At 42.0% G+C, this 12,551-nt stretch overlaps 2 protein-coding genes across 2 annotated transcripts; one reads left to right on the plus strand and one right to left on the minus strand.

Moving 5' to 3' along the window:
• Positions 1–266: 266 nt before the first annotated feature.
• On the plus strand, positions 267–7,794 carry ecd (ecdysoneless homolog). Its single transcript, XM_080481749.1, has 14 exons — positions 267–400; positions 547–771; positions 1,747–1,864; positions 1,987–2,074; positions 2,688–2,866; positions 3,164–3,356; positions 3,637–3,765; positions 3,861–3,986; positions 4,082–4,167; positions 4,289–4,392; positions 5,257–5,509; positions 5,690–5,757; positions 5,992–6,197; positions 6,972–7,794. The coding sequence occupies exons 2-14, from the start codon at positions 567–569 to the stop codon at positions 7,212–7,214; spliced, it is 1,998 nt and encodes a 665-aa protein (XP_080337875.1). The 5' UTR covers positions 267–400; positions 547–566; the 3' UTR covers positions 7,215–7,794.
• Positions 7,443–11,971, minus strand: LOC308120864 (uncharacterized protein). The gene is made up of 4 exons (XM_080481750.1): positions 11,822–11,971; positions 10,773–10,974; positions 8,869–9,169; positions 7,443–8,780 (listed from the first exon to the last, which is right to left on the minus strand). The coding sequence occupies exons 1-4, from the start codon at positions 11,848–11,850 to the stop codon at positions 8,374–8,376; spliced, it is 939 nt and encodes a 312-aa protein (XP_080337876.1). The 5' UTR covers positions 11,851–11,971; the 3' UTR covers positions 7,443–8,373.
• Positions 11,972–12,551: the final 580 nt, after the last annotated feature.

Raw genomic sequence — 12,551 nt, forward strand, 5'->3', positions numbered from 1 at the left:
GCGTAAAAAGAAGCAGAGTGATTCACTGCATATCCCAGAAGTCAAAGCAAACACGTGAGTACGTCTGTTAAATATCCCCGCTTGACCTCCTAGTAGTTTATCAATTCATGCAGAAAGTTCTCACTGTACAAATCTATATTTATCCTGATAATAAGTTAAAATATATTTCAGTTTGCGGGCGTGTTGGTTTTTTTTGCTACAAAATTGTTTATATTTTATGTAGGAACTATATATTGCTATGATGTTGAGGCAGCCGACCAGACTTTATTGCAGGACCTAAACAACACTGAGAGGCGTGTGACCGACGCACACACTCTTAATTAATGTCTGGGTTTACATACATTACTTAATGCACGATTTTTGTCCTGAATTGATGCCAAACCTGTGGAAATAAGTCAAGGTAAGGTTGACTGAACCGATAGAGATTATTGTGGCCATTTCAATGGTTAGTTTTTAAGCTATTTCTTTATCTGAAATGTGAGCTCAGAGACTTGATACTCTGTCATATCAACTTCATCGACCCTATAACGTTTTGCCATTGTTTAGGAGCTCAAACAAGCAGAGCAATGGATCCCTCGGAGACAAGAATGATGGAGGAAGATGTGGTTCAGTACAAACTTTTCTTGATCCAGTCGGAGTGTTTGTCTTCACAACAGACTGAGAACCGACTGACGCACCTCACAGAAGAGATTTTGGCACGAGTTGCTCCTGTCCTGATTCAATATATCTGGCAACATCAGCCATTCAACCTCAAATACCAGCCTGAGAAAGGTAGGTTTTTGACAACGCCACAAACATTAAGCAGTTTACGAGTTGGCATTCATCACATAGCAGCCTTGATGACCAACAAAATATCAGTATTATCTTGATTTATCTACTAGTTTCCACCATGTCATTTAAGACAACAAATCAAACCTGAGATTCAACAACCTCATCAAGACAATAACAAGACAAGTCTGAGAATTATTTTAAGAATTAAAGTATTTCTGGCCAAACAAGATTCATAATTGAAATTAAGTCACTTCTATTTACTTAACCAGGTAAGAACATTCTGAATTGTTAATGTCAGTTGATATCAACTTTTAGATTTGAATATCTGAAATGATATGAAGTGGAGCATTCTAAATAGCTGTTAAAATTAGATTGTGTGGAATATGTCAATACTACAAGTATTGTATTTTATCTCTATCATTGTGTATAGTCCATCACAATAATGGAAAGGATTACTAGAAAATCCCAGAGGAAAGTTTGTGTGCCTGCCTCTCTCTCCTTGGATGCTTCATGGCAACAGACGGGATTTCATCTGATCTCCTTCCAGCTCCTCCACGAGGCGCCTCTCCCATCCACTTTGTATGAGAAAGTCTTGGCAGTTTTTTGCAATTAACTTGGAAACTTCACAGAATCATTAACAAAAGTCATTGCAACCTATGGCCCGAACGTTTCGCACATTTTGATGTGCACAGAAAAAAACAGCATATTAATAATAATAATAAACAGTCTTCTAGGATAGCAATCTTTGCGCCTTACCTCTTGAAGAGGCAGGCACAAGAATTAAACAGTTGCCTAGGATAGTAATCTTTGCACTTTGCACAAGAATAATTCCATTGCAGGTCAACTTTGTGATTACTTTGAAATATACAGAGATGTTGGCAGATAATTTAAAGGGTCTGCAAATGTATCTCCTTGTGGACACTGACAAATAAAGCCAATATTGTGTGTTTAATGTGTGTTCTTTTCTATTAAAAGAGGATGTTCCTGCACACATTGGTGGCAGTACACAGTTTGGAGACAACGTTGAGGATGAGTGGTTTATCGTTTACCTCCTGCAGCAAATCACAAAGGCTTTCCCAGAGGTTGCAGCCAGGTGAGATGGTGTGCTGTGAAGTTTTTTTCAAACAGTCAAAAACTGCTCTGGTTTAATGACACCGCACAAATTAATGTCACGCGTCTGGATTTGAAATATCTCTGTCATTTTTGTGCTTGCAGAGTCGATGATAACGATGGCGAGTTTCTTCTGATTGAAGCAGCCGATTATCTTCCCAAGTGGCTGAACCCAGACACCAGTGAAAACCGAGTAAGACTTTCAAATGCGATGGTAGATAAATTGTTGAGCAAAGGTTTCAGCTCGGTGTGGAAACCATGGTCAGGTTGATGTGATGTTCAAATGAGCGTCAGAATAAAGGTGTCCAAGCGACTGAAAGACAATGGACTCGAAAAGCACGTCAAGCAAAGCTATTTTTAGGAGGGTCATTCGCAGTTCAAGAATGCTGGAGCCCAAAGTGTTTTATCAAGTGTGAAGTAAATTGGGTGCATGAGCGATTATACTTTAAAGGCTTTATACTATAAATCTAATGCCACAAAATATTCTCAAATATGAAGACTTTGAGTTATTTCATGTCTCCATCCATTCATCTTCCGTCCTGCTCATCCTGTTCAGTGTCACGTTCATGTCTATTATCTGCTATTTATAATTATTAAAAAATCTAACTAAATGAATCACTGGGATATTTGAAATTGTGTAAGTTAACTCTTTAAAGTTTGGGGCTTTCACTGTTTTGATGAAATTGCATGACATATTCTTACTTTTTAAATTAGATTTATTTTCATGTCCATACAGTTAACCAAAACTTTTGATTTGAGATTTATTTTGTCGTCATATCACAGGTAGACCTATTTTTCTTTGGCAGGTTTTCATTTATCAGGGAGAACTCCATATCCTTCCGTCCCTCTCCAAGTCGAGTTCAGTGGGCTTCCCAAAGGACGTCGTGCCCACAGTGGAACAGGCTCTGGCACTTCTGTCCACCAACACAGAAGCCTGTCAGGCCAGTCCCAAGATCCGTACAGCTGTGAGGAAAAGAATAGCCGAGTAAGAAATCTTACTCATCAGCCTGCTCTTTTTTTTTTTTTTTTTTTTTTACAAAAAGTCAAAACCAAGTGTGAACACTTAACAAAATAATAACATAAACATTGCATGCCTCTGGTCACATTGCCTCTGTAAATAAAATCTAAATGCCAAGTGCACATCATGGTTTTCGATGATGTATGCACAAACAAAACATTCAGAAATGGATCTACCCGGGAATATAAAAGTACCAAAATCAAATCAGAAATGCCGAAATAAGTACAAAAGAAACTAAATGCATTTCTTTCCATTTCCACTCAGGTACCCTGAAAAGATAAAAGCGGGTCTCCACCGTGCACACTGCTTCATACCTGCGAGTATCGCCTCTGTGTTGGCTCAACGGCCAGATCTGCTCGCTCCCGCAGTTTCAGCCTTCTACCTGCGAGATCCAGTAGACCTGCAGGCATGTCGGAGATTCAAGACTTTTCCTCCTGATACCAGGGTCCTCACCACGGTGAGCAAAAACAAGCTGGGGTGATATCATTTCATTTTGTGACGACATGCAACAAGTGTGTGCTGCTCCGTCGTGAACCAGATGTGACCTCGCTGCCCTTTTCAAGTTCCATTAGCCGCAGCTCTTAAAAAGAGGAAAATCTTAACTATATGAATCGTATTAGTCTGTGGAGTGAGAATGGAGCATGTTGTTTAATGTTTGTATATCTGCTGGCTGTTATTTTTATTATTTTGTGAGTGTTGACTGGAATTACAGTTGCAAACTTCGATTTTGTCACCAGGTAACATTCACCCGTTGCCTGTACGCCCAGCTGCAGCAGCAGCAGTTCACCCCGGACCGGAGGAGCGGCTTCACTTTGCCCCCTCGCTCGCATCCCCAGTACAAAGCGCATGAGCTCGGCATGAAACTGGTAAAAGGACCTTCAGGCTTCTTGAATATTAATGCTTTTGTTGCAAGCGAGGGAGAAATTGATTGGATTTTAAAAAACTCCTACCTCAATCGTAGGCCCACGGCTTTGAGATCCTCTGCTCCAAGTGCAGAGCGCCTTCCTCCGAGCCCGACGCTCCGGTCAGCTGTAACCCTCAGTGGAAAGGCTTCATGGGCAGTCTGAAAAAGAATAACTACTTTCGGGTAAGTGGCGCACGGACGGACCACTTGCAGTGTTTACAAAGTGTTATTTAAATGTATTCACTTCACGTTTCTGAATGGATTCCTTTGAAATACAGGGCGAGATGGAAGGTTCTGCTCGCCACAAAGAACTCACAAGATCTGCTGAGAACTTCTTCAAACAGTCTGTTGTCTCAAAATCAAGGTGAGGAACTGTGTGTGTGTGTGTGTGTGTGTGTGTTTTCTCTGTGTGGACATTCCTGCCTTTGAAATCTATATCGAGCAGTCTTTTTGTCTGACTGAACCTGCTGTTTGTATCGCTGCAGCGTTCTAACACCAGGTGAAGAAATCCTCCAGCTGCTGCACGGGAGCAGCTCGCTCGCCATGGAAGAGTTAATGAAACATGCGCCGCGGCTCCAACAAGAGGACAGTGAGTGGAACACAACATGCTTTAAACATTTGGGCAATGAAATGGTTCTTGAAAACCCTTTGGAAAGTCTGTAAATTCATCATGGTAAGAGCTGACAAGATAAGAGGTGACACTGTGTGTGAAGTGAGTCCATACTGGTTATCAGTGACTGACTTCTTTATTTGCACAAAATAAGAATAGAATACGGAATTCCAAGGAATGAAACCAAACTGCGCAGAAGAGGAAAGAAGCCAAAGGGACTTTAATATAATTCCCCCTTTCAAGAAACATTACTGTGATGAAAATACCAAAAGGTTCAAGAAGTAACAAGCAGAGAAAACTTAACAAAGGAGTTAATAAAAAGTCACCTGAGCCACACAACAAAAATCTAAATTAGTGTTTTACTATTTGGACATGAGCCAATTAAGTGATTTCGCCTTAAACTGGGCTGGAGAGGAAATTAGTTTAAATGGTTTGTCCTTAAGAGTTTCAGAGTTTTATTTCAGGGAGTTTTGGTTTGCATGCCCACAGCAGATTTGTGAAAATATCTTAACTCCGACTCATGGCAACTGTCTCTACGGCGTAGTTTCTTGCCCAAAAGCTTACAAATGTTAAATATTTTATCTTCAAGTAGATTTTGTTGTCTTTATCTCATTGAAATGGAAAAGTAGTTTTTGTTTAAATGTAGTTTTACTCAATTCAAAATGTCTCCCTGTGAAGATTTCAAATCTTTCTAAAATGTAAAGTCAGTATGACCTTGCTACAATATAAACATGTTGTTGTTTTCGGCTTCCAGTCTTTTTGGTGTGCGTGCCCCCCATTCTCTGCCCTTCGTCTCCTTTGACCCATTTCCCAGAATTCATTTGTCTTTGCGTCGATCTCCAGGTGACAGCTGGCTGGACATCACGCCTCAGGACTTGGAGCGGCTGCTGCAGGAGAAAAGCTGGGCCAGCGCCGACGCTGGCCGCCAAAGCTCCGGTTCCACCGAACGGCGTGTTGGCGGCGCGGAGAAGAGCGGAAAGGAGAGCGAGGACAATGAGGAGGAAGAGGTGGCTGGTTACAGCCTGGTGGCGGTCAGTCAGGGGATGAAGAGCTTCCTCAGCGCCATGTCGTCACACGAGGGCGCAGAATTACCCTGGTGAGAGTGAAATGGTGTTACGAATGTGTTCTGTTGAAGTGATTTAACGGGCGATAAAAAATAACCACACCCATACATGGCGTTCGGCCCAGGTCCAGGTCGTTTTTTGTGTGAATATAAAACATCACAGCGATCGTCTTTGAGTTCCACGACGCTCATCGTCTCCCTCTGCGTTTGCAGGAGCAGTTCAACTCAGCCTTTCAGTGTCGATCCGGAAGCCATGTCAAGCGCACTGGATAAATTACTTGGTAAGTTAAGATACGTAGCATTACCGCTAAACGCTGCTTCTGCAGTCTCAATGCATTTCACACGGCGAGTCACACGGATCGCACATCAATGACGGCTGCCTTGCAAACGTGCTCGACCTCCATTGGTAGAACTTTTGAGGTTCCGAATTTTGTACAAAGATGCTTCAGGACGCAAACCACCAATGATTTGAAGACGATTCACTCCACCAGCTAACGTCTTTCTTCTGTTTTAAGGAGGCAAAGCTGAGGAACTCGATTCAGATGATCTTGATGATGACGACGACGATAATGAAGATGACGACGAGGTGAAAGAGACAGACGAAATCTCTGGTAACGCAGAGACGGTTGGGACAGAAACTCTGGACAGTCTCAAAAGTTACATGGACCAAATGGATGAGGAGTTGATGGAGACAAACATCGGACAAAGCTTCAACCGGACGGTAAATTCTGTCGTTCGTTACACCACCATGATTCTAAACCTGAATAGCTGCTCATGGTCAAACTATTCAGGCGTTTAATTTTTGTGCAGACTGTTAAATGTTTTGTTTCTGTGGAGTTGATAAAACCTGGAAAAAAATAAAGAAAATCACCGGATTTTTGCACTTATACTGTTTCATATATTAAATAATGGCTGCATTAGCACCATCATGTGGCCAGTTGCAACACTGCGACACATTAAACTGATTATACCTTGATCTCCTGTGATTGCACCTTTTTTATAAAAATAAAAAAATATATATATGTGTTTGCTGTGTTTTAGTTACTTTCATCCTTTTTGTTTGTCTCCGTTAGGCCTTGAACACATCATTTAGAATTACTTATTCAATGTTTATCCGGTCTTCTTTGATGTTCAACTTTTTTCTAATTTATTCTGTGTGGAGCAATGATGCTTAAAAGAAATTAGTGAAGTATTTCTATTCTAAAATGTCAAAATTGTCTGAAAAATGCTGTAATTGAAGGATGAAACTGCTCAAATCAGGTACAAAATCAGCTGAAAATGTCATGAAATATTTACCATCCTAAATTGTAATGGAAACTTCAGAAATGCAGCATAACATACAGTTTTTGTACATTTGAAAACCACCATCCTGCCTGTCTCAGCCTCATTGTAAAGGTTAAGTGCAGGTAAATTTGATTTGGTGGAAAATCACCAACTGAAGGTTCCAGACCCCTGATCTATGGCCTCTTAACGTCTACATTTGTCCTCCTCACAGAACCAAGACAAACCGACCTCGGACAGTGGCCGCTTTCATCCCTTCTCCTTCGGAGACGGTTTCCTGGCGGAGGGAGAAGAAGAGACCGAGAAGCTGGAGGAGATCCAGCCTCTGGACGTGGACTTCAATTTGGTCACAAACCTGATGGAGTCCCTCAGCTGCCAGGCTGGCCTGGCCGGACCGGCTTCTAACTTGCTGCAGAGCCTGGGCATACACCTACCCCCCAACTCTGACCCCGCATGACAAGAGGTGCACTGGAGTTCATAAAAAAAGCCCTGCACTGTTATCGTACAGCAAATACAAATAGCGTTTTGTCGTTCTCGTCTGCTGACATTCTCCAAATGTTGAAAGTGCATGCAAAATGTCACTTTTCTTCAACTGCAAATGAGGGTTTTATATCAAGTGTATTGAGAATTTGTATGTTTCGTGTTGTTTAGATTGTATAAATAAATTTCCCAAAACTTTAGTTTTCATCTGATTGAAGTTTATTATGTTCATAAATAACCAATGATACACCGTGAATGTTGCTATGTTTTAAATATCATTATATATACATTTTCACAAAGATCGTCACATTGTTAGATTGTAAAAAAATTTGGATTTAGCGTCTGATTTTCACCCCTCTTCAGCCGACTTCTCAGCAGTCGGGTTCATTCGGGGAACAACTTTCAGCCTCTGGATAGAAAGTCTGATTTAAATTAATGGAGCACTGTCAAGTTGAAACGATGTGAATTCACTAGTCTTTGTCCTGCTCAAACAAGAGTGTCCCTTTGTTCTCCCTTTTCATCTGAAATAAAGCTTCAGAGTCATTCAGAGAGGACTGAACTAAGATTTTAAGATTCACTTAACTGTGGAAAGAGAAAAAAAACGTAAATACTGTTAAATATGTGACATGTAGAGTCGGGTCCAAAAGTATGAGCTGGATATTTAGAGCTTGTTTAATAAGCAAACAAAACTGCTCTTTCTGAGGTTTTGCAATGACATAAAAACAAAGGGACTTGTAGATATTTGTTTGACCTCAAGTTCAACTTTTGACCAGTTAAAGTTATTTCTTTTATTGGAACTGACTTGGCTTTGATTTTTTTTTTTTTTCTTTCCCATCCAACACTCCCATGGTCTGTTTAAAAGGTACGTGACGCACTTCATCAAATTAGAACAAGGTGATCTTTGCTCAGGTGCTTTTCAGATCTTATCCGTACACTTGATCCGGTCAAAAAAAAAAAAAGAAAGTGTAAAAGCTTTTTTTTTTTTAAACTTTTGGACCCAACCGTAAATCATTTTGTGGCGTTTTTCACATTTCTAACTTTTCTTCCATGGACTGCACGGTGACAACATGTAACAGAGTTGAAGCCTGGTCTTCACCCAACCGCAACGTTGCAATACGGTAACGGTGAGCGGACCGCTACAGGAGCAGATAAAACGGCTGCAGCACTTGCTTGGCGGAGTGCAGCGCCGCAGCGGCGAACGGCGAGATACGCAGGGCGCATATTCCGAGCAGGAAGTTGAGCAGCGCGCCCAGCAGCAGGACGGCGTGCAGGTACCCGTTGAAGAGCAGGCTGTTCCAGCTGCCTCGACTCAACACCCGCCAGAGACTGTCGGGGTGCAGCAGCCACAGGACGCCCAGCACCACGCCCTGGTTCACCAGCGTGACGTGGTAGATGGTGAACGCGGAGATCGGGGCGTCGGGAGGGAGTCGACTCTCGGCATCTGACACTTTACCCAGCCAAGTCAGAGCGAGGCCGTGGAGGATTAAAGCCAGAGGGGTGTAGATGTATTCCAGAGGATCAATGTAGGAGAAACCCTGAGAGGCTGCAGAGAGAGAGAGAGAAATAAAAAAAAAAGATCAGATTCACTCCCGAAGGCAAAGAGCCTTTTGCTTCCCCTCTAGAGGTCGGACCTGTGACGACCACGGACGTCCCGCTCAGGATGGACATCATGACAGAGACGTGGACAGATGGCGGAGACGACATCTTCAGGGCAAAACCGAAGGCCACAGTCACTAGGGGCAGCAAAGGCACCGCGAGGAGGAGGAGGCCGGTGTGCAAGCTGCTGGCTTTCAACCGCATGACCATCACATCCTGAACGCTGTTGCAGATGGCAGGAAGCAGCAGCTTCTCGCCGAGGCTCCTGGAGTAACGTCTCAGAGGCACCAGACCCAGGACATGAAGAAGGTTTAATACCAGAAGAGACACCAGTACCTGCACAAAAACCAAGACATGTCAATAGAAGTAGAAGGAATGCAAAACTTTTATTTTTGCCATTTACGCACTTGATAAACAAGGGTATTAATGTGTTTCTTCATTAATCGGGTTGCTCTACAGTCAGCACTACAACTTGTGAAATCATTTCAATAATATCTTTGACAAATATTTTAAGTTCCCGACTTACAAGTAAATCTTTGAAACTACAGCTGTTTGACATTATTTAACTTGTAAGTTAAATAAATGTAATTTTTCCCCAAAGAAATTATACCGTTGTGGTCAAATAAGAGACAAAAAAAAAAAAAAAAAAGCTTCACCTGCAGCTTTTGCATTTCCTGTGGACTATAATGTCATTATTCTGTGGAGAAAATAAGGGAAAAGTTGATCCATTGCTGTGGCATTTCACTTTATTGAATGGATAATGATTAATATAAATAGTCATCGTTTAATTGATCTTGAAAAAAAATTTTTTTTTTATTTCCCGCTTGCTAGAATTGAGTTCAATTCATTTCAAGTGAATTAATTCAGCTGCGCTGTGGAAACGACGAGGGGTTACGAGAGCCTCACTTGCACTCGCCTGACCTTTAGGCGTCAGTTTAAGTCCCAACACGCTTAAGTTGCGCAGAAAGTGAGTGTTGATGCCCACTTCCATTCGCCTCATCTGGATCTATGAACCTTCATTGAAATAAACAGGTGATTGCTGCCACTTGCTTAAGGCTTTCAGTCGTTGCTTTAAATCCTTCAAATGTCTTTGGCAAAGCTCTTGCATCGTCTGCTCGAGCTTTTGAAGATGTTATTCTCTAAAATTCACAATTGTGCTTTTGAACGGCACTATTTTGAAAAACTAATCTGATGTGTGAAACACGCTCAACTGTCTTATGCAAGATTTATATGTTTTCCCCCCTGACTTTTGAAGCATTTAACCAACGGAGCACATAATATGAGGACCATGGTAAACTATATATGACTCAGAGATAACACGCATAGATAGATAGATAGATAGATAGATAGATAGATAGATAGATAACTTACACTGTGTCTGGCATCGTAACGCCTCAATTTAAATTTTTGATACACCGACAGCCTGTTATACTCCCTATGGCCTCTCAAGGTCAAAGTGCTGTGGTTCCTGAGTCAAGTTGGGTCACTTCTGGATGTCCGTGTCGTAAACCTCCGTAGTTTATGCGATTACCAACAATTAATGCCTTCTGTCATTCCCCACACTGCTCTGCTCTCACTCTTCAACAACACCTCCGACATAATAAGAGCTACGAAGGTCAGCAGGCGGTAATCCATTGTGCACAAATGATTCACAGAAATTCTATGAAAAAAAGGAATGATTTTCTAAAGAGTTCTCAATGAATAATTGTTCTGCAGTGACATACTAGTGATATCTTTCCTCCTTTTTTTATTTTTCCCCCTCCATGACTACATGATAACAGATGAGCTCCAAATGCTTAGTAATGGGAAGATAAGCAAATGCGCCGCTCCGGGGAACATAAAAACTCTCTGCGTAAACTCAACAGCACGAGAGTGACCTGGTTCTCCCTTTTCACACGCTTCCTACCATCAACACGCTTTAGACGAACAATCCACCCACCTGGCCAAAGCAGAGCACCACGGGATAGTGGAAGTGGTACTGAGGGATGAAGATGCCAATCACAAAGTTTCTGAGTTTGTCAGCCAGCCCGTACATCGCCACAACCGCCAGGCAGAGGATGGACACGAAGGGCTTCGGTGCCTGACTCCATGAAAGGCTTCCCGCTGCGGAGGGGCACCATCCCGTCCTCGACCTCCCAACACTGCACACAGGACGTTACAGCTGTGACTCAGACACCAAGAATGATGACTGATTATGTTTGCAGTCCTGTTTTTTTTTTCCCCACCAACAATTTTCCCAAAATAAATCTTGTAACATTTCAAACACACACATGTGCATGTCGCCACATGCTGGGAGTAAAGAAGAATTTTTCTGCTCTTACATCGTTGTTAATAGTGACATTTTAATGTCGAAATTCAAACTTGGCACAAAAAGTAAGGACATTCTTGACAATCATCGTGATGCTGTTGGAAAGCCTGTTTGTTTCACTTTAAAGCAGTGCTCAGTTTGTAATGTCACAGGCATTTGTGGGATGAGCAGCAGTAATCATGCCATGAAAGCTGAGCTCTTTGGCCATTGGCTTGTGTATAGAAGTGTGAATAAATAAGAAATATGAGCAATTCATCCATTTCTTTGGTTAACGCACCCGGCACCATGACAAAAAAAAAGGGACACCAGCTTTTAAACGATTGTTAAAGTCATGTAACAACAAAGAAATGATCCCAAAAAAAAATACAAATGTTACTTTTTAAGCAAAAGTGTCTTTTTCATTAGTTTTTGAAACTTAGTTGTAGATATCAATCGATTCACTCAGCTGCTTTATGGAGATTGTTTGTTTCGTGGAAATCTGCCTAAAGTATTCTAATCAATCTGGGAATAAATTAAACATGTGTATGTATCATATGAGCAAAAAGACATTCCCTTTCCCTGATATCTTTCTTGGGTATGTTCATAAATCTTAGTCGTGCTGCTTTGAAGATCCTATGTGCGTAAAACGCGTTTTGCGCTCGAGCCAAAACAACGGCGCGACAGAAAGGAACGAAACTCACCCTGTCGAATGTATAAAGTCACAATTCATGGTCGCTCAGTGAGTCTGGGGAGCTCTCGGCCTCATTCATTCCTACCGCGGCCGGGAGGACTGCAGCGTTACGTTAACCCGCTCAGTGAGCGCACTGCTTTTCCTGCTCCTGAACGCGCCTGTGTGAACCCGCAGAGGACATTCACCTCATTGGTTTTCCCTCCACGTGGACTTTGGCCTCGCTCTGTTTGTGTTCCGTAATTGAAAAACCAATCAAGGTGGTCAGTCATTAACCACGAGAAGCATTAAGAATGAACTCTCACTAAAACACTAAATATATCTGAAACGATGATGAATGGTAAAACATTTCTTATTACCTGAGGATATACATTTTGCTGAAGACACATAAAATCCTGTCTCTCTTTTTTTTTTTTTTACCACCTTCACACCTGTTTGTGACATATCTGTCAAGCAAGTCCCACCTTCACCTTCCCAGCCCCATTGTGGGTCCAGTGTCTGTGTACCCACTGTATGCATGAGGCATGTGAGCTGGAGGGCCGCGCAAACGTGACTCCTCAATGACATGAATGGTTTATGAATGTGTACAGCTCTTTGTTTATTCTTGACTGACCTTCCTCGAAGACTTTGAGGCAATCGAAATGACAGGGAATCACAGCAGGGGGGCGCTCGTGCTGTTTTCAACCCTCTCTCCCCATGTGTTGAAATGAGAGCAGTCCAAATGTCAATTCTTCTCCACTTTA

The sequence above is a fragment of the Lipophrys pholis genome (assembly GCF_963383615.2).
Source record: "Lipophrys pholis genome assembly, chromosome: 15".
NCBI lineage: Eukaryota > Metazoa > Chordata > Actinopteri > Blenniiformes > Blenniidae > Lipophrys > Lipophrys pholis.